General features: G+C 39.6%; 1 protein-coding gene and 1 long non-coding RNA gene across 6 annotated transcripts in view; one reads left to right on the forward strand and one right to left on the reverse strand.

Moving 5' to 3' along the window:
- TTN (titin) overlaps positions 1-27444 on the forward strand; it is a 269124-nt gene that overhangs the window by 174674 nt on the left and 67006 nt on the right. Inside the window, exons 234-284 of the mRNA XM_057746297.1 lie at positions 99-365; positions 458-736; positions 828-1236; positions 1335-1459; positions 1564-1830; positions 2624-2893; positions 2981-3283; positions 3382-3684; positions 3917-4104; positions 4191-4305; positions 4412-4696; positions 4802-4953; positions 5649-5796; positions 6124-6301; positions 6595-6716; positions 6803-7090; positions 7179-7475; positions 7592-7778; positions 8250-8365; positions 8458-8757; positions 8870-9169; positions 9263-9368; positions 9458-9654; positions 9738-10043; positions 10144-10422; positions 10971-11270; positions 11380-11682; positions 12164-12526; positions 12811-13113; positions 13237-13536; positions 14006-14302; positions 14403-14687; positions 14778-15071; positions 16607-16906; positions 17014-17322; positions 17415-17605; positions 18002-18431; positions 19731-20039; positions 20177-20325; positions 20412-20444; positions 20540-20669; positions 20757-21056; positions 21146-21463; positions 22111-22407; positions 22518-22817; positions 22904-23218; positions 23312-23460; positions 24335-24485; positions 24575-24856; positions 26135-26437; positions 27106-27408. Of these exons, the coding sequence (XP_057602280.1) occupies positions 99-365; positions 458-736; positions 828-1236; positions 1335-1459; positions 1564-1830; positions 2624-2893; positions 2981-3283; positions 3382-3684; positions 3917-4104; positions 4191-4305; positions 4412-4696; positions 4802-4953; positions 5649-5796; positions 6124-6301; positions 6595-6716; positions 6803-7090; positions 7179-7475; positions 7592-7778; positions 8250-8365; positions 8458-8757; positions 8870-9169; positions 9263-9368; positions 9458-9654; positions 9738-10043; positions 10144-10422; positions 10971-11270; positions 11380-11682; positions 12164-12526; positions 12811-13113; positions 13237-13536; positions 14006-14302; positions 14403-14687; positions 14778-15071; positions 16607-16906; positions 17014-17322; positions 17415-17605; positions 18002-18431; positions 19731-20039; positions 20177-20325; positions 20412-20444; positions 20540-20669; positions 20757-21056; positions 21146-21463; positions 22111-22407; positions 22518-22817; positions 22904-23218; positions 23312-23460; positions 24335-24485; positions 24575-24856; positions 26135-26437; positions 27106-27408 (12801 nt within the window). The remainder of the gene's footprint in view (positions 1-98; positions 366-457; positions 737-827; positions 1237-1334; positions 1460-1563; positions 1831-2623; positions 2894-2980; positions 3284-3381; positions 3685-3916; positions 4105-4190; positions 4306-4411; positions 4697-4801; positions 4954-5648; positions 5797-6123; positions 6302-6594; positions 6717-6802; positions 7091-7178; positions 7476-7591; positions 7779-8249; positions 8366-8457; positions 8758-8869; positions 9170-9262; positions 9369-9457; positions 9655-9737; positions 10044-10143; positions 10423-10970; positions 11271-11379; positions 11683-12163; positions 12527-12810; positions 13114-13236; positions 13537-14005; positions 14303-14402; positions 14688-14777; positions 15072-16606; positions 16907-17013; positions 17323-17414; positions 17606-18001; positions 18432-19730; positions 20040-20176; positions 20326-20411; positions 20445-20539; positions 20670-20756; positions 21057-21145; positions 21464-22110; positions 22408-22517; positions 22818-22903; positions 23219-23311; positions 23461-24334; positions 24486-24574; positions 24857-26134; positions 26438-27105; positions 27409-27444) is intronic.
- LOC130859047 (uncharacterized) overlaps positions 1-27444 on the reverse strand; it is a 98728-nt gene that overhangs the window by 2952 nt on the left and 68332 nt on the right. For 3 of the 5 annotated variants that reach the window (XR_009055163.1, XR_009055160.1, XR_009055159.1), the window contains 2 exons: positions 24586-24686; positions 13555-14263 (listed from right to left, as the gene is read on the reverse strand). This is a non-coding gene — a long non-coding RNA (uncharacterized LOC130859047). Of the gene's footprint in view, positions 1-13554; positions 14264-19765; positions 21039-24585; positions 24687-27444 lie in introns of those variants that run through there. The other 2 variants (XR_009055161.1, XR_009055162.1) reach the window with 2 other exon arrangements.

Consider the following 27444-nt stretch of genomic DNA (forward strand, 5'->3'; position numbering starts at 1 on the left):
ATTACAATGAATACTATTTTATTTTAAGGAAGTCATACTTGTTGCAGTTAAGGTACAAATGCTTAAGTTTTCAATACCTTTCAACTTTTTCTTTCTAGAACTTGCTGCTGAATTTATCTCAAAGCCTCAAAACCTTGAAATACTTGAAGGAGAAAAGGCTGAATTTGTCTGCTCTATATCAAAGGAAAGCTTTGAAGTCCAGTGGAAGAGAGATGATAAGACACTTGAATCTGGGGATAAATATGACGTCATTGCTGATGGCAAAAAGAGGCTCCTAGTTGTGAAAGATGCCACATTACAAGATATGGGCACTTATGTAGTCATGGTTGGGGCCGCCAGAGCAGCAGCTCACTTGACAGTAATTGGTAAGTTTGTTTGTGCTTCTTGGATTTACTTATATTTGCATCTACCACTTTGGTCCTTCTTCACACTATAAAATCTTGTTGATCGCTTTCAGAAAAACTCAGGATCATAGTTCCACTGAAGGACACCCGGGTGAAGGAACAACAAGAAGTCGTCTTTAACTGCGAGGTCAATACCGAAGGTGCCAAAGCCAAATGGTTCAGAAATGAAGAAGCCATATTTGATAGTTCAAAATACATTATTCTCCAAAAGGACCTAGTCTACACTCTCAGAATCAGAAATGCACAATTAGATGATCAAGCCAACTATAGCGTGTCTCTGACTAATCACAGAGGTGAAAATGTTAAGAGCGCAGCCAATCTAATAGTAGAAGGTAAGTCACTTATTTGACATTAGAGATTTAAAAAATCAGTTTCTGTTAGGAAAACAATTAAAATCAATATCCTTCTTCTCCTTTCCAACAGAGGAAGACCTTAGGATCATTGAGCCTCTTAAAGATATTGAAACAATGGAGAAGAAATCTGTCACATTCTGGTGCAAGGTGAACCGTCTCAACGTAACACTGAAGTGGACCAAAAACGGAGAAGAGGTGGCTTTTGACAACCGTGTTTTATACAGAATTGATAAGTATAAGCACTCCCTAATCATCAAAGACTGTGGCTTCCCAGATGAGGGTGAATACGTTGTCACTGCTGGACAAGATAAATCTGTTGCTGAGCTTCTCATCATAGAAGCCCCTACCGAGTTTGTGGAACACCTGGAAGACCAGACAGTCACTGAGTTTGATGATGCGGTCTTCTCCTGCCAGCTCTCCAGAGAGAAAGCAAATGTAAAATGGTACAGAAATGGGAGAGAAATCAAAGAAGGCAAAAAGTACGTGAGAGCTTCTTAATCTCTTTCTATAGCTATATATACATGTTTGGCAATTCAGTGGTCATTAAGCAAACCAACAATTCAATCTCTTCTTTTAGATACAAATTTGAAAAAGAAGGCAGTATACATAGACTCATTATAAAAGACTGCAGGCTGGAAGATGAATGTGAATATGCTTGTGGAGTAGAAGAGAGGAGATCTCGAGCTAGACTCTTTGTGGAAGGTACATTTTAAGTGAAAGGATGATTTTTAGTATTAGTATCAGTTTTTAAATGTTGTTAATCCCAATACAAACATGTTTGTATTTATTTCATATTTTCTTTTCAGAAATCCCTGTTGAGATCATCAGGCCTCCCCAAGACATCCTTGAAGCCCCTGGTGCTGATGTTGTCTTTTTAGCTGAGCTCAACAAAGATAAGGTGGAAGTCCAGTGGCTAAAAAACAACATGATTATTGTCCAGGGTGACAAACACCAGATGATGAGTGAAGGAAAGATACACAGGCTACAGATCTGTGACATTAAGCCCCGTGACCAGGGTGAATACAGATTTATTGCCAAAGACAAAGAAGCCAGAGCTAAGCTTGAACTGGCAGGTAAGTCCCTTTCTTTTCTTTTCAAATATCCTTACAATAGCTACACAGATACTGTGTAGGTTTCAGATTTCACAGTTAATTAATGAGAAAATGTTTGTGAAAGCCTTTTATTCCTATTAAGCCCTGTCCACGTGTTAACTATTCTAATTCCTCTCGCCACCAAGTGCTGTGAGTAAGACGAAATTGACAGCATTCCCCTTTACATGCCAAACCTCGCACGTTCCTGGTGCATGGCAGCTGCCTGTGAACTCCTAGAATTAACCTATTGCCATCATAGTCTTCCCAGCAAACCCAGACCTAAACATAGCCCCATTCTTCCCTATTTTCCAAAGCCCTGTAAGGCCTCTCAGGTCTGTTCTCATTCTGACCCGAGCTTCCAAGACATTCTTATAGGTTGGCATTTTGAAAGAGCCATTAATACACCTCTTGTACATAAGAACAACATTGTCTGGCTTATCTTAAATGAAATATGAGGTGCCTACTTTACATAAAAAACAAAAACCGAAAAGCGTTTTGTGTACTATATTTAGGCCTCTGTGATTATTATTGGCAAAGAATGAAGATTTTATGGTTTCCTATCATCCTTAATCCTCTATTCTTCAGAGTCTGATCATTTGCAAAATAAGCTGTGAGAACTCTAAGTCAGCTGGTGTTCTCTGCTGTAAAGTTACTGTGATACGCTTCCAAGGTTATGTAACCAGTATTTGCCAACAAATGCATAGTAAAGAAGCTATGGCATAGCTGGACTACAATAAATAACTCAAAAGCACTCACACGTTATTTTTCACACTAGCTGCACCTAAAATCAAGACAGCCGACCAAGACCTGGTGGTGGATGCTGGCCAGCCTCTGACCATGGTGGTGCCCTATGACGCCTACCCCAAAGCAGAAGCTGAGTGGTTTAAGGAAAACGAACCCCTGTCTTCAAAAACTGTTGACACTACAGCTGAACAGACTTCTTTCAGAATTTTGGAAGCCAAGAAGGGAGACAAAGGAAGGTATAAAATTGTGCTTCAGAACAAACATGGAAAAGCAGAAGCATTCATCAATTTACAAGTTATTGGTGAGTCCTTGAGTCACTTGGACTTTATTGGCCAAGCATAGCTAAAGGTGATAAAACACTAAAAAAAATTGTATATGTGAATTTCAGACGTTCCTGGGCCAGTACGTAACTTAGAAGTGACGGAAACATTTGACGGTGAAGTGAGCCTTGCTTGGGAAGAACCATTAACCGATGGTGGAAGCAAAATCATAGGCTATGTTGTTGAAAGACGTGACGTCAAGAGAAAGACCTGGGTTCTGGCCACTGACCGTGCCGACAGTTGTGAGTTTACTGTCACTGGACTACAGAAAGGAGGAGTGGAGTACCTATTCCGTGTGAGTGCAAGAAACAGAGTGGGCACTGGTGAACCAGTGGAAACCGACAGTCCTGTAGAAGCAAGGAGTAAATATGGTAAGGAGACGTTTTTAAGTAAGTTGTAAACTAGCTCATAGTTGCTTTCATCCCGGAGATAACCTGAAGCCCGTGTTTTCTTCTGTGACGACATCCAGATGTTCCGGGCCCTCCTTTGAATGTAACGATCACTGATGTGAACAGATTTGGTGTCTCACTGACATGGGAACCACCAGAGTATGATGGAGGTGCCGCGATCACAAACTACGTCATTGAATTAAGGGACAAGACTTCTATCAGATGGGAAACTGCCATGACAGTAAGAGCTGAAGACCTGTCTGCAACTGTCACTGATGTGGTGGAAGGACAGGAGTACAGTTTCCGGGTCAGGGCCCAAAACCGAATTGGAGTTGGAAAACCAAGTGCAGCCACACCCTTCGTCAAAGTTGCTGATCCGATTGGTAAGTCCATCAAAGAAAAAGGAAATAAGTACTCTATTAAATCAAGAAATTAAGCCTATCAATTAAAATAAATCAAATTAAAGTTAGTGAAAAGGAAGAACATCAGAAAAATTCAAACAAAATTGTAGAAATCCAGACTGTGCCTGTCTGTATCCAGTGAGATGATTACAGCATTGTCTTAATAAACTTCACTAAATTAAATAGTATGCTCCAACTCTTTCTTCCAATCCAGAGAGACCAAGTCCTCCTGTGAACCTGAATTCCTCAGATCAGACTCAATCATCAGTTCAGCTCACATGGGAACCTCCTCTGAAAGATGGAGGAGGCCCAATATTGGGCTACATAATTGAACGATGTGAAGAAGGAAAAGATAATTGGATTCGTTGCAATAAGAAACTTGTCCCTGAACTGACTTACAAGGTAGGGCGTGTGTATCTAAAATAGTCACTATATGATCATGGACTTAAATGTATATATATTTTACAAATGTTGATTCATAATTTTAGGTTACTGGATTACAAAAAGGAAATAAATATTTATATCGAGTATCTGCAGAAAATGCAGCTGGTGTTTCAGATCCATCTGAAATTCTTGGTCCTCTGACTGCTGATGATGCAGCTGGTAAATGGATATTTTATTTTTAGATTTGGGAACAGCACATAGCTACTTTGGGGTACCAGGGATTTAAATATAGTACTGGCAACTCATTAAATTTTCTCTTTGGTAGCTGAACCAACAATGGATTTAAGTGCATTTAAAGATGGCTTGGAAGTTATTGTGCCAAATCCGATCAAGATCCTGGTTCCAAGTACAGGCTATCCAAGGCCAACTGCTACCTGGTCTTTTGGAGATACAGTACTAGAAGCAGGGGACCGTGTGAAAATGAAGACCCTATCTGCCTATGCCGAGCTTGTCATTTCTCCAAGTGAACGTCCAGACAAGGGCATTTACACACTGAAGTTAGAAAATCGTGTGAAAGCAATTTCTGGGGAGATTAATGTCAATGTAATTGGTAAGGAACTAAACTTTTGTTATCTAAGGTGATTTGACAGTATTAACAAATATTGGTTCAAGCTATTAATGATATTGACTTCTGACTGCATTTGTTTTTTTTCAGCTCGCCCAAGTGCACCCAAAGAGCTGAAATTTGGTGACATAACCAAGGACTCAGTACATTTGACTTGGGAACCACCAGATGATGATGGAGGAAGTCCATTAACTGGATATGTTGTTGAAAAGCGAGAATTCAGCCGGAAAACATGGACTAAAGTAAGTTTTGAGCAGCAATGTACCAACTCCAGAAAAGAGAGTGGGGGATATCCCAGAATGCTGAGATGCCTTGCAAAGTTTGTATGTTTTTACCTTTACCTTGCTGAAAAAGTACGTAACACTTTTTTAAATGTATTGATGCTGATGCATCCTGAGGTAGTTCAACCAAGATTTGGTATAATTGCCTCATTTTGTGAGCCCTACCAGATTTTCAACTAGGTTTGTTAAAAAATAAAACAAAACTTACCTACTAACTTGGTACCTGATTATTCAGTATGCCCTTTTAAGCTATAAGCCATTCTAAGGACACTAAGTACTTAACTCCCTAGTGGTCATACTTTTTCTCATTCCACTACATTACCTTAGTTGGCCTAATCTGCCATTTTCTCTCCTCAGTTTATACCATTACTGTTTTTAACCTTGATTTATCATATTTCTAATAACCAAGCTGTTAGAATCAACCTTATTTGCTCACTTTTTAATGTGCACAAACTATGAAACAGTTCCACTATATATTAAGGGTCTCATATTATCTGTCTTACTTTGTAATTTTTTCCGTAATATGAAATTAACATAAGATAACCCCTTAGCATTCAAAACAACTTCCATTTGTAACCCTGCTCATGGTAAAAATCTTTTGACTTGGGCAAAGAGTTTTTGGTAAACAGCTTATCAACTGTATTGCTTTGTCCCAGGTTACAGACTCTGTGACCGACCTAGAATTCACAGTTCCTGATCTTGTTCAAGGAAAAGAATATCTGTTTAAAGTTTGTGCTCGTAACAAGTGTGGCCCTGGAGAACCTGCATATGTTGACGAACCTGTAAATATGTCAGCTCCTGCAAGTGAGTACAGTCTTGATATTTTCTTATCTGGCCTCTTGTATTTGCTTTTGTTTTTATTTATTATTTATTTATTTATATTTATTATTTATTTATTTACTATTTTGGCCGCACCACTCGGCTTGTGGGATCTCAGTTCCCCAACCAGGGATTGAACCCAGGTCACAGCAATGAAAGCTAGAAGTCTTAACCACTATACCGCCAGGGAATTCCCACCTGTTTTTGCTTTTAGACCTGGAGTTGAAGTTATGGGGGAAAGACACAGGTTAGCAATATGGAGATTTCATAGATGGCCTATTTAAGACTGACTTTCTCTTTAAAATGCTATAGCTGTACCTGACCCACCAGAGAATGTTAAGTGGAGAGACAGAACAGCCAAGAGCATCTTCCTAACATGGGAACCACCTAAACATGATGGTGGTTCACGCATCAAAGGATATATAGTTGAAAAATGTCCACGTGGTTCTGATCGATGGGTCGCCTGTGGAGAACCAGTTGCAGAAACAAAGTAAGTTTTTAAATTATTTGGCACAGGAGTCAATACGGGCTCAAATGGGATTTCTTTTGGGAAATCTAAATGTTAAGTTTAGAACTTCTTGGTGTGCCTGTCTGATTTTTAAAAGTGCTGCTGAACTTACCCTTTCATCAAGGTTTTCATTCGTTAAAATATTGAAGCAATCCAGAGTTAATTTAAAGGATAGTATTACACCAAGGGTATGAATTTTGGAGATATTATGAATACTGTGCAATGGAACAGATTACATGCATTAAAGTAAAATGTCCTATTTTGTTTTCTGCCAGAATGGAAGTGACAGGTCTTGAGGAAGGCCAGTGGTATGCCTACCGCGTGAAGGCCTTGAATAGGCTAGGAGCTAGCAAGCCAAGCAAACCCACAGAAGAAATCCAAGCTGTGGACACACAAGGTACTTCCTTTTGGGTTTTGCTTTATCCGTCAGACTTTAATTCTGCCTGAACTTGCTAATATCGTAAATAATTTTTTCCAATTCAGAGGCTCCAGAAATTTTCCTCGATGTGAAGCTCCTTGCGGGTCTCACTGTAAAAGCGGGAACTAAGATCGAACTTCCTGCCACTGTAACTGGCAAACCTGAGCCTAACATAACCTGGACGAAGGCTGATATGCTTCTGAAGCAGGACAAAAGAATCACCATTGAAAACGTTCCTAAAAAATCCACAGTGACGATCATAGATAGTAAGAGAAGTGACACTGGCAGGTACATCATCGAGGCCATGAATGTCTGTGGTCGGGCCACCGCTGTGGTAGAAGTGAACGTCTTAGGTAAGGGAGGCAAACTCATTCCAGCTACTTTTGAAAATAAAACATGATGAAAAAAATATTTTTTCTGAGTGTGTAATGTCATCTACAGATAAACCCGGACCCCCGGCTGCCTTTGACATCACGGAAGTGACCAACGAATCATGTCTTCTAACCTGGAACCCACCACGTGATGACGGCGGATCTAAAATCACAAACTATGTTGTGGAGAGAAGAGCGACTGACAGTGATATGTGGCACAAGCTCTCGTCAACTGTCAAGGATACAAAGTTCAAGGCAACCAAATTAATACCCAATAAAGAATACATCTTCAGAGTTGCCGCAGAAAACATGTACGGTGTTGGTGAGCCAGTTCAGGCCACTCCAATAACAGCCAAATATCAGTTTGGTAAGTTTCTCATTAATTTGTTGGCTGAAAAAAAAAGGATACTCGTGTCAAAAACTTGGACTTGGGCGTCATATTTATATACAGGACTATAACACATATGACTACTGTGTCTATAGATCCCCCTGGACCTCCAACTCGCCTAGAACCTTCTGATATCACTAAAGATGCAGTGACCCTCACATGGTGCGAGCCGGATGATGATGGTGGCAGCCCCATCACGGGATACTGGGTTGAAAGATTAGATCCTGATACTGATAAATGGGTCAGATGCAACAAGATGCCAGTAAAGGACACGACATACAGGTACTCCCAAGCTCTCCATCAAGATGTTAACACAGTAGTGTATACAAATTTTCATTCTTTAGCATTCCTTCTGATTATGCTTGATTATGTATTACTATAAAATTTTTAATTATTTTCACTTATCTTTTCTATTACTACATAATTTCAAAACTGATATAAATTCCATTGAAGGGCACATTTCTTAATTTCTTACCATAAAAATCAACTTTCTGGAAGTTCCAGAGTGTTTGGTCCTCCAGTATATTATGGTAATGATTATTATTATAGATATTATAATTAGGCTGGTACATGTCACCAAATCTACAGTGTGTGACAGTTAAAAGGCAATTTTCAATTTATACTGAAATATTTTCAGTTAAATTTCCAAACCAGTTTTTCACAATTGAAATAAATTAGCTTCTTCTATGTGAAATAAACAGAGGTTTCTGCTTCTTATCGTGGTATTCAACTCACGCTTTGTTCCTAATTCAGAGTGAAAGGTCTCACCAATAAGAAAAAATACAGATTCCGTGTGTTGGCTGAAAATCTTGCTGGACCTGGAAAACCAAGCCGCTCAACTGAGCCAATCTTAATAAAGGATCCCATAGGTATTATTCATATATTTTCTGTGATTATTTTGAAGCTTATATTAATTCCTTTTGACAAGCCTAAATACTGATTCCATTTCACTGGCCTGCAGATCCTCCATGGCCCCCTGGAAAACCAACCGTGAAATATATGGGCAAAACATCATTAATGTTGAATTGGACAAAGCCAGAACACGATGGAGGGGCAAAGATTGAGTCTTACGTCATTGAAATGCTAAAGACTGGAACAGAGGACTGGGTCCGAGTGGCTGAGGGGGTTCCCACCACCCAGCATTTGCTCTCAGGGCTCATGGAAGGGCAGGAATACACATTCCGAGTCAGAGCTGTGAACAGGGCCGGGGAAAGTGAACCCAGTGAACCCAGCGACCCTGTGCTTTGCCGGGAGAAGCTTTGTAAGTCACTCGTGATTATTTCATCCCTGCTATCTGATCTCTTACTGACTACTAGAAAATTTCGTGAAGACTGAATATTGGAGAATAAGAAATTGAATTTTTGTTCCTTCAGATCCCCCATCACCACCTCGCTGGCTTGAAGTTATCAATATTACAAAAAATACAGCAGACCTAAAGTGGACAGTTCCTGAGAAGGACGGAGGGTCGCCCATCACCAACTACATAGTGGAAAAGAGAGATGTGAGGCGGAAAGGCTGGCAAACAGTGGACACAACTGTCAAGGACACCAAGTGCACAGTCACCCCACTGACCGAGGGTTCTCTATATGTGTTCCGAGTTGCTGCAGAAAATGCCATAGGACAAAGTGACTACTGTGAAGTGGAGGACTCCGTCCTGGCCAAAGACACCTTTAGTATGCTCTCTAACTTCATCTTTGTGACACCATTTATAGTGGATTGTCGCTTTTCTCTCTGGTTTTTCTAACCACTGGATATTTTGCTTTCAGCCACCCCTGGACCGCCCTACGCTCTGACAGTGGTTGATGTGACAAAAGGACATGTTGACCTGAAGTGGGAACCACCTAAAAATGATGGTGGAAGACCAATACAGAGGTAGAATCTTAATTAACTCATAAACAAAAATTTACATTTGGCTGAAAATTCTTTACTAATGCCAATGAAATGTTTTGTTATTTCAATAGATATGTCATCGAGAAGAAGGAAAAGTTAGGTACCCGTTGGGTGAAAGCTGGAAAGACCTCAGGACCCGACTGTAACTTTAGAGTAACTGATATCATTGAAGGAACAGAGGTCCAGTTTCAGGTTCGGGCAGAGAATGAAGCTGGAGTTGGACACCCAAGCGAACCCACGGAAATCCTGAAAATTGAAGATCCAACAAGTAAGTACTGCTGATTACACGAAGGATATTGTCTAGAGCTTGATGATGAGATTGTGGAGGTGAATGTTTCACTCTCTTTTCAGGTCCTCCTTCACCTCCCCTTGACCTGCATGTGACTGATGCTGGGAGAAAACACATTGCCCTTGCTTGGAAGCCTCCAGAGAAAAATGGTGGAAGTCCTATTATAGGATACCATGTTGAAATGTGTCCAGTAGGCACTGAGAAATGGATGCGAGTTAATTCTCGCCCAATAAAAGACTTGAAATTCAAGGTTGAAGAAGGTGTTGTGCCCGACAAGGAGTACGTTCTGAGAGTGAGAGCCGTCAATGCTGTTGGTGTCAGTGAGCCATCTGAAATCTCCGAAAATGTGGTTGCCAAAGACCCAGACTGTAAGAACACAATTTCTTTTTATAATTAATAAGGTAGGCTTTACTCCTGCATTGCATTTTGACATACTCTTTCTCCCCGCTTTGGGATTATCTTTTATAGGCAAGCCAACAATTGATCTGGAGACTCACGACATTGTTGTCATTGAAGGTGAAAAGTTAAGCATTCCTGTTCCCTTCAGAGCCGTCCCAGTTCCAACCGTTAGTTGGCATAAAGATGGCAAAGAAGTTAAAGCAAGTGACAGATTAACAATGAAGAACGATCACATTTCTGCACACCTTGAGGTTCCCAAGAGTGTCCATGCAGATGCTGGAATTTACACCATTACCCTGGAGAATAAGCTCGGCTCCGCAACTGCCTCAATCAATGTCAAAGTCATAGGTAATCATTCTTTGATGAAACACCATACTTTACATGTTGGGAAAATTGGTTAACTGCAGTGTTAGTAATAGCTGGCTTCATGAGTTGGCCATTTGTAAACTAAATGTCCCTTCAGGTTATTTCTTCCCACATGAGAAGCAAAGCAATTCTAAAGAAATGAAATTGCTATTTAAACTCTGATTACACTAATTTACTTCTGTTGTAATTATTTGCATGTGAAGCACTAATTTTAATAAAAGATATAGCATACCCAAAGAATGTTTAAATAACCAATATTTACATATTAATTGTATTTGCATGTTTTCACAGTTTTCTCAACCGGGGGTAGTAACATTTTCTGACCCCTTCCCCCACACACATGGATGGTGTTTGGAAACTTGGGGGGCCATTTTTGCTTGGAAAAAAGACTAAGGGGGAGCTACTGACATTTAGTAGTTGGGAGTCAAGGATGCTAAGTGGCCTGCAATATCCTACTCAGAGAAAGAGTGTGCTTTTAATATGCTGACTTTTCAGGTTACAACAATAATTATCAATTTGATTTCTAATAGGCCTCCCTGGACCATGCAGAGATCTTAAAGCAAGTGACGTGACCAAGAGTTCTTGTAAATTAACTTGGGAACCTCCGGAATATGATGGTGGAAGCCCAATTCTTCATTACGTCCTAGAACGCAGAGAAGCTGGGAGGAGGACATACATACCCGTCATGTCTGGTGAGAACAAGCTGTCTTGGACTGTCAAAGATCTCATACCAAATGGTGAATATTTCTTCCGTGTTAAAGCCGTCAACAAGATTGGTGGAGGCGAATATATTGAACTGAAAAACCCAATCATCGCTCAAGATCCAAAGCGTAAGTTTGGGCGTGAATGTAGCAGAGCTAGGAGTTCATATACACTTTTTAAATTTTATTTTAAGAAAATGGGTTTCCCTATATTAACAAGTTTTTTCTTGTTCTTCAGAGCCCCCTGACCCACCTGTAGACGTTGAGGTGCATAATCCTACAGCTGAGGCAATGACTATCACATGGAAGCCACCTTTGTACGATGGAGGGAGTAAGATAATGGGTTACATCATAGAGAAGATTGCTAAGGGTGAGGAGACATGGAAGAGATGCAACGAACACCTGGTACCAGTCCTGACCTACACAGCAAAAGGCCTTGAAGAGGGAAAGGAATACCAATTCCGTGTGCGAGCAGAAAATGCTGCTGGTATTGGTGAACCTTCTCGGGCCACTCCTCCAACCAAAGCTGTAGATCCTACTGGTAAGTTGTGTTTAATGGGTTTAACATTTTCCCATCGTAAAGGAAATGAGAATGTTTTATCAGATATTTTAATCAGAATTGAAAACAGGAGTGGGATTGCTGGGTCATATGGTAGTTCTATTTTTAGTTTTTTAAGGAACCTCCATACTGTTTTCCATAGTGGCTGTATCAATTTACATTCCCACCGACAGTGCAGGAGGGTTCCCTTTACTCCGTATCCAAATGTAAGATGGATAGCTAGTGGGAAGCTGCTGCATAACACAGGGAGATCAACTTGATGATGGGTGATGACCTAGAGGGCTGACATAGGGAGGGGTGGGAAGGAGTCGCAGGAGGGAGGGGACATGGGGATATATGTATAAATACAGTTGATTCACTTTGTTGTACAACAAAAACTGGCACAACAGTGTAAAGGAATTATATTCCAATAAAGAGCTTAAAAAAAAGAATTGAAAACAATTAATGTTTTTAATCATTACAGATGCCCCGAAAGTCATTATGAGAACAAACCTAGAAGTGAGACGAGGTGACGAAATAGCACTTGATGCAACTATTTCTGGGTCACCTTACCCAACTATTACATGGCTAAAGGATGAAAGTATTATCACACCAGAGGAAATTAAGAAGCGGGTAGCACCCTTGGTTAGGAGGAAGAGGGGTGAAGTTCAAGAAGAAGAACCATTTGTCCTGCCTCTGACACAGCGTTTGAGTATCGACAACAGTAAAAAAGGAGAATCTCAGCTACGTGTCCGAGATTCTCTCCGACCTGATCATGGCCTGTTTATGATCAAGGTTGAAAATGACCACGGTATCGCAAAAGCTCCTTGTACCGTCAGCGTGCTAGGTGAGTCGGTAAAACTACACTTTCCAATGAAAGTTAATGTAAGAGTTTTGCAGGCAGTTGAAGTGGGAAATAGCTTCAGCATGGTATCCTCGGTCCCATTTTTAACTCCTGGCTACGTAACAGAAATCAACTGACCTTGTTATTCATTAACTAATGTGATACAAAGCTAGACAGATGTAGGAAAAACAGAAGTTTATGTTACAGAAGCACATTAAACATTTACATTTTCCATTGCAACCATTGCTACACAAATGTTTAACCACTTCTCCTTTTCAAAATATCAGATATACCAGGACCACCGATCAACTTTGTATTTGAAGATGTCAGAAAGACCTCAGTCGTCTGTAAGTGGGAGCCACCCCTTGATGATGGTGGCAGTGAAATTTTAAATTACACGTTGGAAAAGAAAGACAAGACAAAACCTGACTCAGAATGGCTTGTCGTCACTTCAACACTTAGACACTGCAAATATCCAGTGACAAAGCTGATTGAGGGAAAAGAGTACCTCTTCCGTGTAAGAGCTGAAAATAGGTTTGGGCCTGGACCACCATGTGTTTCAAAGCCACTTCTAGCTAAAGATCCATTTGGTAAGATTCTTTAGCATCTAAACGTTTCCCTTTTATGGTATATACATTATCATAGTTTGTACACTTGAATTTTTAGGTCATACTAGGGAATTCATTCACATATGCCTTCTTTATTCTAATCAGAACCACCGGATGCACCTGATAAGCCCATTGTGGAGGATGTCACCAGTAACAGTATGCTAGTGAAATGGAATGAACCAAAAGATAATGGAAGCCCCATTTTGGGTTACTGGCTTGAAAAACGTGAGGTGAATAGCACACACTGGTCTCGTGTCAACCGAAACCTCCTCAATTCTTTGAAGACCAATGTAGAAGGCCTATTAGAGGGACTCACCTACGTCTTCAGAGTGTGTGCCGAAAATGCAGCTGGACCCGGAAAGTTCAGTCCTCCCTCAGATCCCAAAACAGCACATGATCCAATCTGTAAGTAATCCCTTAGGAAGAAAGTGGGGTACAGCGTGGTCACCATAATTAGCAGTACTATTTTGTATGCTTGAAAGTTGTTGAGAGAGTACGTCTATCAAAAAGTGGTAATTAGGTGAGGGGTGGTGGTGTCAACTAACATTGCTGTGGCAATCACTTTGCAGTATATACGGGCATCACATTATCACATTGTACGCCTTACACTGACATACGTTGTCTGTCAGTTATATCTCAATAAAGCTGGAAAAGATCAAACTAAATACTAGCGATGACTACAGACACATATGCTGAGATTGCAATGTAAAATGTGAAGCATCTCTACGTGTAACTTAAAAGTTTCACAAAGCAATACTTACTCACCCATATTACAGGCAACACACTTTGGGAAAAGCAAAGTGGGATAGCATAAGCTACTGCATATTTTAAAACCATCAGTGAGTTTTGATTTCTGTGTCTGCATTCATTCTAGCTCCACCTGGGCCACCTGTCCCAAGAGTCACTGACACAAGTTCCACAACTATTGAACTGGCATGGGAACCCCCGGCTTTCAATGGTGGTGGGGAAATCGTTGGCTACTTTGTCGATAAGCAGCTGGTCGGCACAAATGAATGGTCCCGCTGCACAGAGAAGATGATCAAGGCCCGTGAGTACACTGTCAGAGAAATCCGAGAGGGTGCCGATTACAAACTTCGAGTGAGCGCCGTCAACGCTGCAGGTGAAGGACCACCTGGAGAAACAGAACCTGTTACTGTGGCTGAACCACAAGGTACTTAAAAGTTACATGAATAAGATGATGGATATTTTCCCAGTATGAGATGTTTTTTCCAGCTTTCTTGGACTAATGTATGACTGTTCTCTTTCAACAGAGCCTCCAAATGTGGAACTAGATGTTTCTGTCAAGGCTGGAATACAGATCATGGCTGGGAAGCCTCTCAGAATTCCAGCTGTGGTAACCGGTCGTCCAGTGCCAACAAAAGTGTGGACCATAGAAGAAGGAGAGCTGGATAAAGACCGTGTTGAAATAGATAACGTTGGAACCAAATCTGAACTAATTATCAAGAATGCATTAAGAAAGGATCATGGCAGATATGTGATTACAGCTACCAATAGCTGTGGTTCCAAATTTGCAGCAGCCCGGGTAGAAGTTTTTGGTAAGGAATGCTACATGGATTTCCATAGGGTTTTTCCTAAGTGATGCTATCTTATTGCATTGATTTTTTTGTTGCCGTTTTATTTTTCAGATGTCCCTGGTCCAGTTCTTGACTTGAAACCCGTTGTGACAAACAGAAAAATGTGTCTGCTTAACTGGTCTGATCCAGAAGATGATGGAGGAAGTGACATCACAGGCTTTATCATTGAAAGAAAGGATGCTAAGATGCATACTTGGAGACAACCAATAGAGACCGAGAGATCTAAATGTGACATCACAGGTCTCCTTGAGGGACAGGAATATATGTTCCGTGTGATTGCCAAAAACAAGTTTGGCTGTGGCCCTCCTGTTGAAATAGGACCAATTCTTGCAGTTGATCCACTAGGTAAGAGAGAAGGTTTTCATTGTGTGCATAAAGTAAATACTGATTGCTCTTAGTTATGTCATTTATGTATAGAGCTTTATGGCTTCAAACTCCCAACAGCCTCAAGATCTATAGCTGGAATAATGAGAAAGGTAAACCAAACAACTACCAGCAACTTTAAGGATACCATGTTTACTATAACTTCAGTGTAATTTTTACACAAAACTGGGCATGGTTTTCTATGCTGAAAAACCTAAATCACTGGAGCTTAGCATAACCTAAAAAGTTTAGAAATAGTACATCTTAGTAATAAAATACACAAGAGTAATTAGATAGTCCAGTAGTCAAAGAGAGTTCATTGTTTTTGAAAGATATAGGACAGAAAACTGCCTTAGCATAAGTGCTTTAGTCTTCCTTTAGCCCTCATTAGTCCCCATACTGGAAAGACAAGGAGGCACCAAAACAAGAAAGAGCCACCAAAGAATGGAAAACCAGCCAAAGGAGATCTCCTTGACCAGTATGAACAAATGTGAAGCCTTAATATTGCACACACTTGGTAATGCACGCTGACATCCCATCCTAGAAAGCAGTCTCTTTGAGGATGTCCCATTCCCCAAGAGACAGAGGAGTTATTCCTCCACCACCACCACCACCACCCAAAAAAAGAAACAAAATTATCTCCTCACTGTAACAACTCATCTCAAAATGTTTCCTACAGCTCAAGTTGTGCCAGAAAGAACAGAACAGAGTTGGACTTCCGCCTCTAAGCTCTGCTTTTAGTTGCAATAATAGTCAAGACTGTTAAATATATGCAGTTTATTGTATGTCAATTGTATCTCAATAAAAGTTCTTAAAAAAAACAAAGAAGTCAAGAGTGGATTCGGTCTAGGCTCACCATTTAAAGCTTATTCTTTCTGTCTTGGCCTTCAGGACACAAAACTACAGCAGCATTACATAAATTTTCCTTCCACCCCCTGTTAAACCCACACTTGAGGCAACATGGTTCAAAGTGTGTTCAGTAGACATATCTATTTTCTGTTAATAAGAAAGGAACACTTTGTTCTCAGCTGGTCATTCAAAGCAAAACGTCACAGACAGCCCTCCTAGTTCATTAAAATTAGAAGCTTTCCAAGTGACAGAGGTAAAATATCTAAAATGCTAAATATAAAAAAGCATACATGAACCTCAATTTATTTATTTATTTTATTTTTAACAGACAATAAACTGCATATATTTAGAGTGTACAATTTGGTATCCCAATCTCCCAGTTCATTCCCCCCCAACCCTCCCCACTTTCCCCACTTGGTGTCCATATGTTTGTCATGAATCTCAATTTATTTATAATTAATAATCTTGACTATAGAGTTCACTAAGAAAAATTCTGCCTATATGAATGCCTATAATTCTGGTAACAGATATTTTGAGGATTTTAAAGACGGATGTAACATTATGCCAAACAGAAACCTATTTTTCACATAATTAATTTGGAGTGAAATGTGATTTCTTACATGAATATTTACTTCATTCTTGTCATTTCAACCTGCCTCTGGTGACAGGTCCTCCAACATCTCCCGAGAGGCTTACGTATACGGAAAGGACCAAGTCCAGTATCACCCTTGACTGGAAAGAGCCCCGCAGTAACGGTGGCTGCCCCATCCAAGGCTATATCATTGAAAAACGGCGTCACGACAAACCTGACTTTGAAAGAGTTAACAAGCGGCTCTGCCCAACCACATCTCTTCTGGTTGAAGATCTCGATGAACACCAAATGTATGAGTTCCGTGTCAAGGCCGTCAACGAGATTGGTGAAAGCGAACCATCCCTGCCTCTTAATGTGGTCATACAAGATGATGAAGGTGTGGAATCTGAACATAATAATCATTTTAACGCACTTTATCTCACAGGTTGAACAAACATCCTCATGACTCTGCTATTTTTTTTCTTCTTTCCCTTCTCTTTTCAGTGCCTCCCACTATTAAGTTGCGCCTGTCTGTTAGAGGAGACACCATCAAAGTTAAGGCGGGAGAGCCTGTTAACATCCCTGCAGATGTGACAGGCCTTCCAATGCCTAAGATTGAGTGGTCCAAGAATGAAACTGTGATTGAAAAACCCACTGATGCACTTAAGATAACCAAGGAAGAAGTATCCCGAAGTGAGGCAAAGACTGAGCTTAGCATTCCTAAAGCAACCCGGGAGGACAAAGGCACTTACACGGTGACTGCTTCTAATCGCCTTGGCTCAGTGTTCCGAAATGTCCATGTTGAAGTATACGGTAAGTGACACACTTTCTTATTAAAAAAAAAACGAAATCCAGTGTCTGTTTAGGAATTTGCTTCTCAATCTCCTCCACTGGTTCCTTTTCAGATCGTCCATCCCCACCAAGAAATCTTGCTGTTACTGACATTAAAGCTGAATCTTGCTACTTAACATGGGATGCCCCTCTAGACAATGGTGGCAGTGAAATCACCCATTATGTCATTGACAAACGCGATGCAAGCAGGAAGAAGGCTGAATGGGAAGAAGTCACCAACACTGCTGTAGAGAGGAGATATGGGGTAAACTCTTCTAAGTATTTTCTTAAGCACATTAAAAGGACATGACTGAATTAACATCACTCTGGTATGACCCTGGCATTTAATGATTAAACTCAAAACCACACACAAAAAGCTTTAGTATAGTGTTTAGCACTTTTCACATAAAGCCACTTGGTAAATACTATTTGCTATACAGATTCTCTTTTACTTGAGAGACCCACTATTAGGTACAGTAAATTTACACATTCTCATTTTAAAAGACTTTCTCCCTGTTTGAGTGTACATATTCAGATAATTGAGTGTATAGATGTATTTCTTTTTACCTTCTTCCCTACCAAAATAACCTGAGTTTTAAAACAAGTGAACGTCAACGTAAGTATATTATTTTTAAGAAATCATTATTCATCTGATTTCTAGATCTGGAAACTTATCCCCAATGGTCACTATGAGTTCCGAGTTAGGGCAGTGAATAAATATGGGACCAGTGATGAATGCAAATCAGACAAAGTGGTCATTCAAGATCCTTATCGCACACCTGGACCTCCGGGAAAGCCAAAAGTTTTGGAGCGCACCAAAGGGTCGATGCTAGTGAGCTGGACTCCTCCCCTGGACAATGGCGGCTCTCCAATCACTGGCTACTGGCTGGAGAAGAGAGAAGAGGGAGGTGCCTACTGGTCACGTGTCAGCCGAGCACCGATAACCAAAGTGGGAGTGAAGGGCGTGGAATTTAATGTTCCCCGTTTGATTGAAGGTGTTAAATACCAGTTCAGAGCAATGGCAATAAACGCTGCAGGAGTCGGCCCTCCCAGTGAACCATCAGACCCAGCTATTGCAGGAGATCCCATATGTAAGTATGCTTACATTTCTGGAATTTATCAAGGGCAAAGCCACTAAATAGATAATTCTGCTCTTAAATTTCTTGTATTTTTCTATGCCAGATTATTTTATTTATTAAAATTAAGTTTCATACTTATATAGACTATCCAAAGTATATATGTGTGTGTGTATACACTTATACACACACTATGCACACACATCTAATATGTATATATCCATGTGTATGCATACCCATTCATACAAAAACTCATATAGTTTTTAAACACTTAGATTAAAACCAGTATTGTATGAGGAATCACAATAATAAAGAACCTGGACAATAAGCTCCTCTCTGCTCCCATACCTTAAATAAACCTCTATCTCATTAATTAGCTACTGTGGAAATTATCCCCCTCACTAAACAGTCAGACCCTCCAGTAGGAGTTCAACAAAAAGCAAAAGGTTGTTAAATTTTCAACAATATATATTGAACAAAGATATAAGATCTTCAAGCACAGTCTGTGAGGTCAAATAAAAAACAGTTCTGAAAGATTCATGAGCAGATCAGCTCAAAAATTAAAATACCATGGTCTTAATGATTAATTCTGTTTGCTATATAGATGGATTTCCTGTAGAAAAAAAAATCAGCTATTTGTTAAAAAGACTTAAAATAATCTAAGTTCTATATAGAGCATATATGAAAAATGAATGTCATTCATTCATTCTGCATGCTAGTATTAAACATATGCAATGTGCAAAGAACTGTCCTAGGCACTGCAGGGGAAAGAGCTATTAAAAGATGAATAGAGTAAAAGAATTTCCGTAATTGTAAAGCACTGTCAGAAATGTAATGGATTGTTAAGTGATTAGGGACAGGGTCAATGTCTACAATAAAGGGCATTAAGATTAGTTTGTGTTCAAAGGTTTACCAGCTAATGACGAAATCATTTTTTAATTTTAATTTTGTGGTAGGTTAAATTAAAATAAGTTTTTAGTAGAGAATATTGCAGAATCTCTTCAAAGGGGTCTCAAAAGTAAAATGGCTTTTCACCAATCACATGTAAATAGAATACAGATCTATCTAGAGCTAGTCAGTAATCATCTTTCTACTCCCAGTTAGCTGTTTGCTTTCTTTGTTTTAGCGTTAAATGCGAAACGAAAATAGATTTTCTCATATTTCTCTTCTCTAGAAGGTAATTTATTCCTTCGGCATTCCTGTTTTAATATTTTAATAGATTAAAAATGATATGACCAGGTATAGTAAAACATTCTTATAGTATATAAATTTAGCATCCCATCAGCTTCAAATTTGATTTTTTTTTTTTATTAGATCCACCTGGGCCACCTTCTCGCCCAGAGGTCAAAGATAAAACAAAGTCAAGCATCTCACTAGCATGGAAACCTCCAGCCAAAGATGGTGGCAGTCCAATCAAAGGATACATTGTAGAAATGCAAGAAGAAGGTACTACCGACTGGAAAAGTGTAAACGAACCAGACAAACTTATAACTGCCTGTGAATGTGTGGTGCCGAATTTGAAAGAGCTCAGGAAGTACAGATTCAGAGTGAAAGCCGTCAATGAAGCTGGTGAATCTGAACCAAGTGATACAACTGGAGAGATCCCTGCCACTGATATTCAAGGTACTAGTCCTTAATCCATGAATCCATATGTATTCATCTTCTGACCTTATTATGAAATTGATTCATTTACTGAAGATGCTAATTACTTTTTTGAAAAAGGTAAGCTAAATCCTGTTATATTATCCATGGTATTACAGAGGTACCAGAAGTTTTCATTGACATTGGAGCACAAGACTGTCTGATTTGTCAAGCTGGCACACAGATTAGGATTCCTGCTGTGATCAAGGGACGCCCAACACCAAAATCATCTTGGGAGTTTGATGGAAAGGCAAAGAAGGCAATGAAGGTATGAAAATTATAATTCTCTGCATCTCCCACTGAATCACTCTAAGAAATATTTACACTGTAACTGACTATCTTCTTTCCTAATAGGATGGGGTTCATGATATACCTGAAGATGCACAGGTAAAAAAAAACAAAACTGAAATGATTCAGAATCTGATTGATTTCAATACTGCTATTATTTCATTCAATGTATGACTACTATTTTCTTTGTACAGCTGGAGACTGCTGAAAACTCATCCGTAATTATTATTCCGGAATGTAAACGATCTCATTCAGGCAAATACAGCATCACAGCCAAGAATAAAGCTGGACAAAAGACTGCAAATTGCAGAGTTAAAGTCATGGGTAAGAAAAACTTTAAGTTATTATGGAATAAGAACAAATTATTTTAAACAAGATACCATTGTTTATATTGTGATTTGCATCCAACAGATGTACCAGGGCCACCCAAAGATCTGAAAGTCAGTGACATCACCAGGGGCAGTTGCAGACTTACATGGAAGATGCCAGACGATGATGGAGGAGACAGGATCAAAGGCTATGTTATCGAGAAGAGGACTATTGATGGAAAAGCTTGGACTAAAGTCAATCCAAACTGTGGAAGCACCTCATTTGTAGTTCCTGACCTCATCTCCGAACAGGAATACTTCTTCCGCGTGCGGGCAGAAAACCGTTTTGGTATTGGTGCTCCCGCGGAAACCATTCAGAGGACCACTGCCAGAGATCCAATATGTAAGTTTTTAAGTCTAAGATTAAAGTAGCTTCCTAAACTTGAAATATGTTGTTGTACACAATGATTAATACTTTCTTTATTTTTAAAGATCCTCCTGATCCCCCTATTAAACTCAAGATTGGCCTCATAACAAAGGACACAGTACACCTGTCATGGAAACCCCCAAAGAATGATGGGGGCTCCCCTGTCACCCACTATATTGTTGAGTGCCTTGCATGGGATCCTACTGGGACAAAGAAAGAAGCATGGAAACAGTGCAATAAGCGCGATGTGGAAGAACTGGAGTTTACAGTGGAAGACCTCGTACAGGGTGGAGAATATGAGTTCAGAGTCAAAGCTGTCAATGCCGCGGGAGTCAGCAAACCTTCAGCCACTGTCGGCCCTGTGATTGTCAAAGACCAGACATGTAAGTACCAACATATTATCAGAGAATGTCCTCTTTATGAATGCCTTCCTAGATATCCACTTTAAGAGGTAAAATAACCACACAAATATGGTAATAACTCTTCCTCTAATTATTTTTACCATCACTACTGCTGTGTATTTGTTAGTTCTCTCTTCTAAATTTAGGAAAGCTGTCGTCACTACCCCCTTTGCATATTCTTATACTAAATTCATGAAAAATGAGAAATTGTTTTGCCTCTGCTAGTAGTTCTGTTTCTTAAAAGGGGAATTCATCTCAGAACGAAGTAGGTCCCCCCATAACTCTGCATAAGTATTAGCAAATACCACAAGAACTCCCGAGCCTAAGCTACTACAGTTTCACTTCTCCCTGCCCCTTTCCAATATCTACACTCCTAATGATGCCAGGTAAGAGAGAGGCAAGAGCTGATACAGAGCCACATGTAGACCAATAACAGATGATGACCACATATGCCTGTTCCCCAAAGTGGTATAAGGGAGCTGAAGATAGATCTGTTCTTTGTGTCAGGTAGGGCTATAAAGCCTGCTTAGAGTAGATCCAAATAACTTTATCATCACGTGAATTCTACTTTCGATCCTTTAGTGCTTTATGTTCCTAATGACAACTTTTTTTTTTTTTAAATAATCTAGGCCCACCTTCAATTGAGCTAAAAGAATTCATGGAGGTTGAAGAAGGAACTGATGTTAGCATCGTGGCCAAAATTAAAGGTGTGCCATTCCCGACACTAACCTGGTTTAAAGCTCCTCCAAGGAAGCCTGATAACAAAGAACCTGTTGTCTACGACACCCATGTCAACAAACTGGTGGTGGATGATACTTGCACCCTAGTTATTCCACAGTCTCGCAGGAGTGACACTGGCTTATATACCATCACAGCCGTGAATAATCTGGGAACAGCATCAAAGGAAATGAGACTGAATGTCCTTGGTAAAGATTACATGATTTTATTAAATCTACATGATTTTCTGTCCATAAAGGTAATATTTGTCTTTAAGATCATTTTCCTAATTAAGTTTTCTTTTTAAAAACCATTTTAGGTCGCCCTGGCCCTCCGGTGGGACCAATAAAGTTCGAATCTATTTCAGCAGATCAAATGACATTATCCTGGCTTCCACCTAAAGATGATGGTGGGTCTAAGATTACAAACTATGTAATTGAGAAAAGAGAAGCTAACAGGAAGACATGGGTGCGTGTCTCCAGTGAACCTAAAGAGTGCATGTACACAATTCCCAAACTGATGGAAGGCCATGAATATGTATTCCGAATCATGGCCCAGAATAAATTCGGCATTGGGGAGCCCCTTGACAGTGAACCTGAAACAGCAAGAAACCTCTTCTGTAAGTAGGACATGTTTCACGTTCAAAGTCATTCTTATTTGGTTTTTTTCATAATTTCTTATAAATCACTGTGATTTTTGTCACAGCTGTCCCTGGACCACCAGATAAACCAACAGTTAGCAGTGTGACTCGAAACTCTATGACTGTCAACTGGGAAGAGCCAGAATACGATGGAGGCTCTCCTGTGACAGGATACTGGCTAGAAATGAAAGACACCACTTCAAAGAGATGGAAGAGAGTTAACCGAGATCCTATCAAAGCCATGACTTTGGGTGTTTCTTACAAAGTGACTGGTCTCATTGAAGGTTCTGATTATCAATTCCGGGTATACGCAATCAACGCTGCTGGTGTGGGTCCCGCAAGTCTGCCTTCAGACCCAATGACTGCTAGAGATCCAATTGGTGAGCCTTAAAACCATTCCATTCTGCACCCCCTCCCCCCAACAAAGTGCCACGGAAACATCAAGAATACTAATGTATACTGGTTCTTTTCAGCCCCTCCTGGACCTCCATTTCCCAAAGTCACAGACTGGACTAAATCATCTGCGGATTTGGAGTGGTCTCCCCCGCTAAAAGATGGGGGATCCAAAATAACAGGATACATCGTTGAATATAAAGAAGAAGGAAAAGAAGAATGGGAAAAGGTAGCTAACACTTGGCATTATAGAAATGTACTATGCATAAGCTGCACATGTAGTAGTTATTCTCAATCCCATTAACTCCTATCTGTATTTTTTTTATTAAGAAATCAGAAAAATGACATATAATTTAACTGATGATCCAAACATCTCTTAGGTCAAAAATCTAATCAGAAGCTGTCATGTTATTGTTAACTGATCTTTTAGGTATAAAGCCTGAAAAGATGGAATAAGTGACGATTACAGGTTTTTTCAATCATTATTTTAAATCAGTATTTTATTGATTTAAATCATTATTCCAATTTTGATTTTAAATCATTTCAATTTAAATGTTTCATATTTAAATCATTATTTCAATCCTATTTTAAAACATAATTCCTTCCATTCAGTGTTTGCCTGTAATATCTGATCCTAAAACCTAAACTGGCAACAATTTTCCCAAAGAGAGTACATATGCTGTTGCTAAGCTTTGGAAAGCTATTAAAACAAAAAAACTACAGTAGTCCCCCTGATCTCCAAAGGATACATTCCAAGACCTCCAGTGGATGCCTAAAACTGCTGATGGCACCGAGTTCTCTCTATATATACTATGCTTTTTTCTTATACTAATGGGCAGGGAGCATATAAGCGTGGATACAATGGACAAAGGGATAGTTCACTTCTCAGGCGGGGATGGAGTAGAATGGCCCAAGGTTTCATTACATTACTCAGAATGGAACGCACTTTAAAGCTGATAAATTGTTTATTTGTGGACTTTTTTTTCCGTTTAATACTTTTAGATTTCCATTGACTTCGAGTACATGAAACCACAGAAAACAAAACCATGGATAAGAAAGGACTACTGTATTCTAACTACAGAATGCTTGTGATTTTTCCCTAGGCTAAAGATAAAGAAGTGAGAGGAACCAAACTTGTTGTGACAGGATTAAAAGAAGGAGCATTCTACAGATTTAGAGTTAGAGCAGTCAATATTGCTGGCATTGGAGAACCTGGGGAAGTCACAGATGCCATTGAAATGAAGGACAGACTTGGTAATTACTAATATTTCTATTACTTTATCAATATTTGTGTTTTGGATTGGAAACAAAAAGCACAGTTGTTATTTTCAATTGTTTTCCAGTGTTACCTGACCTTCAGCTAGATGCCAGCGTCAGAGACAGAATTGTGGTCCATGCTGGAGGGGTGATTCGGATCATCGCCTATGTGTCTGGAAAGCCTCCTCCAACCGTTACCTGGAATATGAATGAAAGAGCTTTACCACAAGAGGCCACCATTGAGACCACGGCCATTAGCTCATCCATGGTCATCAAGAATTGCCAGAGGAGCCACCAAGGCGTCTATTCTCTTCTTGCCAAAAATGCAGCGGGGGAAAGAAAGAAGACAATTATCGTTGATGTGTTAGGTAAAAACTTTCAATTTATCCACACATCTTTAAAAAATAACATTTGATTTCATCTACAGCAAAGCTATATTATTAAAAAACTATGTTACAAATATTTTGGAAAATAAGAAAAATCACCCACAATCCCATTGACCACTGTTAGCATTTTCAAAAATTTCCTCCTTGCTTTTTTATCCTGTATGTATTTTATATGGCTGTACTCCTACTACAAAGTCTTCTATGCTGCCTTTTTACATAACACGCCACTGTAAGCATTAACTATGTTATTATATAGTTTTCTTAAAAGCAACTTTCCTGCAAATGACCATGAATGTTGAACAATTTGCTACAGTTGACCATTTTCACATCATAGGACCTGCTAGTTCTCATAATAATGCAAAAAATCCCTTTGAAGTTGTCCGTATTCTAATCAAAGAGAAGCATCATATTTGGTTAAAATATTGCATTTCTAGTCACTGAATATCAAGTTGAACTCTCCAAGGCTTGTTCATGCCTCTCACTGGCTGTTCTCTTGCAGTGACTTGCTCAGAAAGTGAAGCCCTCCCACTCAGATCTCTCTTTCAGCACATCTCTAGGCACAACCATACTCCAAACAGCCAGTTTTTATGTGAAAATAACTAGTTCTCTATTAAACATAATTAATATTATGAAAACACGTTTTGTTTTCATTCATGAAAATGGCATCAGGAAAAAGATCTCATTGAGCAATGGTCCTTCAAGCTTCTAGGTTGTTTCAAACTCCTAAACAGCCTTCTGTCCAATGGCTATTACTTTAAGAACTAGTGTACTTCCCAGTGAAATTTCAGCCCCCTCAAAGGTCATTCTGAGATCTGGGGTCTCCTGTGCTGCTCAGATTCACTGGTTACGCAGAAAAAATCCTCTCCCCCTTTCCCCTCTAGAGGGTAAACTGGACACAGAAAGTAGTCAAGCCACTCCTCACCCCTCTCCTGTCTCCCTCTGTGCATTTTCCTCCCAGCATTTCCCTCTTATCTGACTCACAAATTACTTTCAAAAGTTTATATATTTATACGTATATAAAACTGTTCCTTCAGTTTCTCCTAAAGCAGGGGCAACCAGTAACTACTGCAAACCTACTTCATTTTAAAATATGGTTGAATATAGACACCAAGGAAAGAAAAAAAACCTCAATTAATAAACACAAAATCTTACTCTTTTCGTAACATTTTTGTCTCCCTTTTAAAATCAGAGGGTAACAAATATTGAGCTCTGCAGTTCACTGAAGTCAAACAACTGGAAACCTTTTCCTCTTATTTCCAGATGTGCCAGGTCCTGTTGGAATACCATTCCTGCCTCACAACCTAACAAATGACTCCTGCAAACTGACTTGGTTCTCTCCAGAAGATGACGGAGGCTCTCCAATCACCAATTATGTCATTGAAAAGCGGGAAGCTGACCGCAGAGCATGGACCCCAGTGACGTACACAGTTACCCGACAAAATGCTACCGTTCAGGGTCTCATTCAAGGAAAAGCCTACTTTTTCCGAATTGCAGCTGAAAATAGTATTGGCATGGGCCCATTTGTTGAGACAACAGATGCACTTGTCATAAGAGATCCAATAAGTAAGTACAATTTAAAATAATTTCATCCTTAATCACTTCTTCACTCATTTAATAAAAGACTACAGTGACAAAGCAGGTATACAAATGCCAAAGGTTTCATTCACTTGGCAAGCATTCATTAGGCAAATATGCAGTATCTGATGTTGGTAGTATTTGAATGTGACTGTGAAAGAGATTATGGGAATGTATATGATTCTTCAAGTCCTTCCATGTAATAACTACACTGATTTTTTTAAAATTCCCAACTTAATGGCATAAGTATGAAGTATTTTCCTAACTTGAAAACTACCAGTGCTGGGTACTTCCCTGGCAGTCCAGTGGTTAAGACTCCATGCTTCCAGTGCAGGGGGTTCAGGTTCAGTCCCTGGTCAGGGAACTAAGATCCCACATGCTGTGTGGCGTGGCCAAAAAATTTAAAAAAAATTAAAACTACGAACTCTGGAGAACTTTTCTCAATTATTTGGCCTCAATGAACCTCTATTTCCACATCTGGAAATTAGATTGTATTGAGTGCCTTTTGGCACTACTCAATTTATGTTGCAATCTCATGTTACTTACCAAAACAAATAGTTTAATGTTTAAATGCAATCCTCAAAGAGCATTATTTACTACATTTTCTACTACATTCTTAACATGACTTGTGTCTCACTGTCATTCCACACTTGCAGCTGTACCAGAGCGTCCCGAAGACCTAGAAGTCAAAGAAATTACTAAAGATTCTGTTACTTTGACTTGGAATCCTCCTAAGTATGATGGCGGATCCGAAATTATCAACTATGTCCTAGAAAGCCGTCTCATTGGAACGGAGAAGTTCCACAAAGTTACAAATGACAACTTGCTTAGCAGGAAATACACTGTGAAAGGCTTAAAAGAAGGCGATACCTATGAGTACCGTGTCAGTGCCGTCAATATTGTTGGACAAGGCAAACCATCATTTTGCACCAAGCCAATCACTTGCAAGGATGAGCTGGGTACGTGTCAAATGCAGCTTACACTTTTGAAAACTT

Source organism: Hippopotamus amphibius, chromosome 8 (assembly GCF_030028045.1).
Source record: "Hippopotamus amphibius kiboko isolate mHipAmp2 chromosome 8, mHipAmp2.hap2, whole genome shotgun sequence".
Classification (NCBI taxonomy): domain Eukaryota; kingdom Metazoa; phylum Chordata; class Mammalia; order Artiodactyla; family Hippopotamidae; genus Hippopotamus; species Hippopotamus amphibius.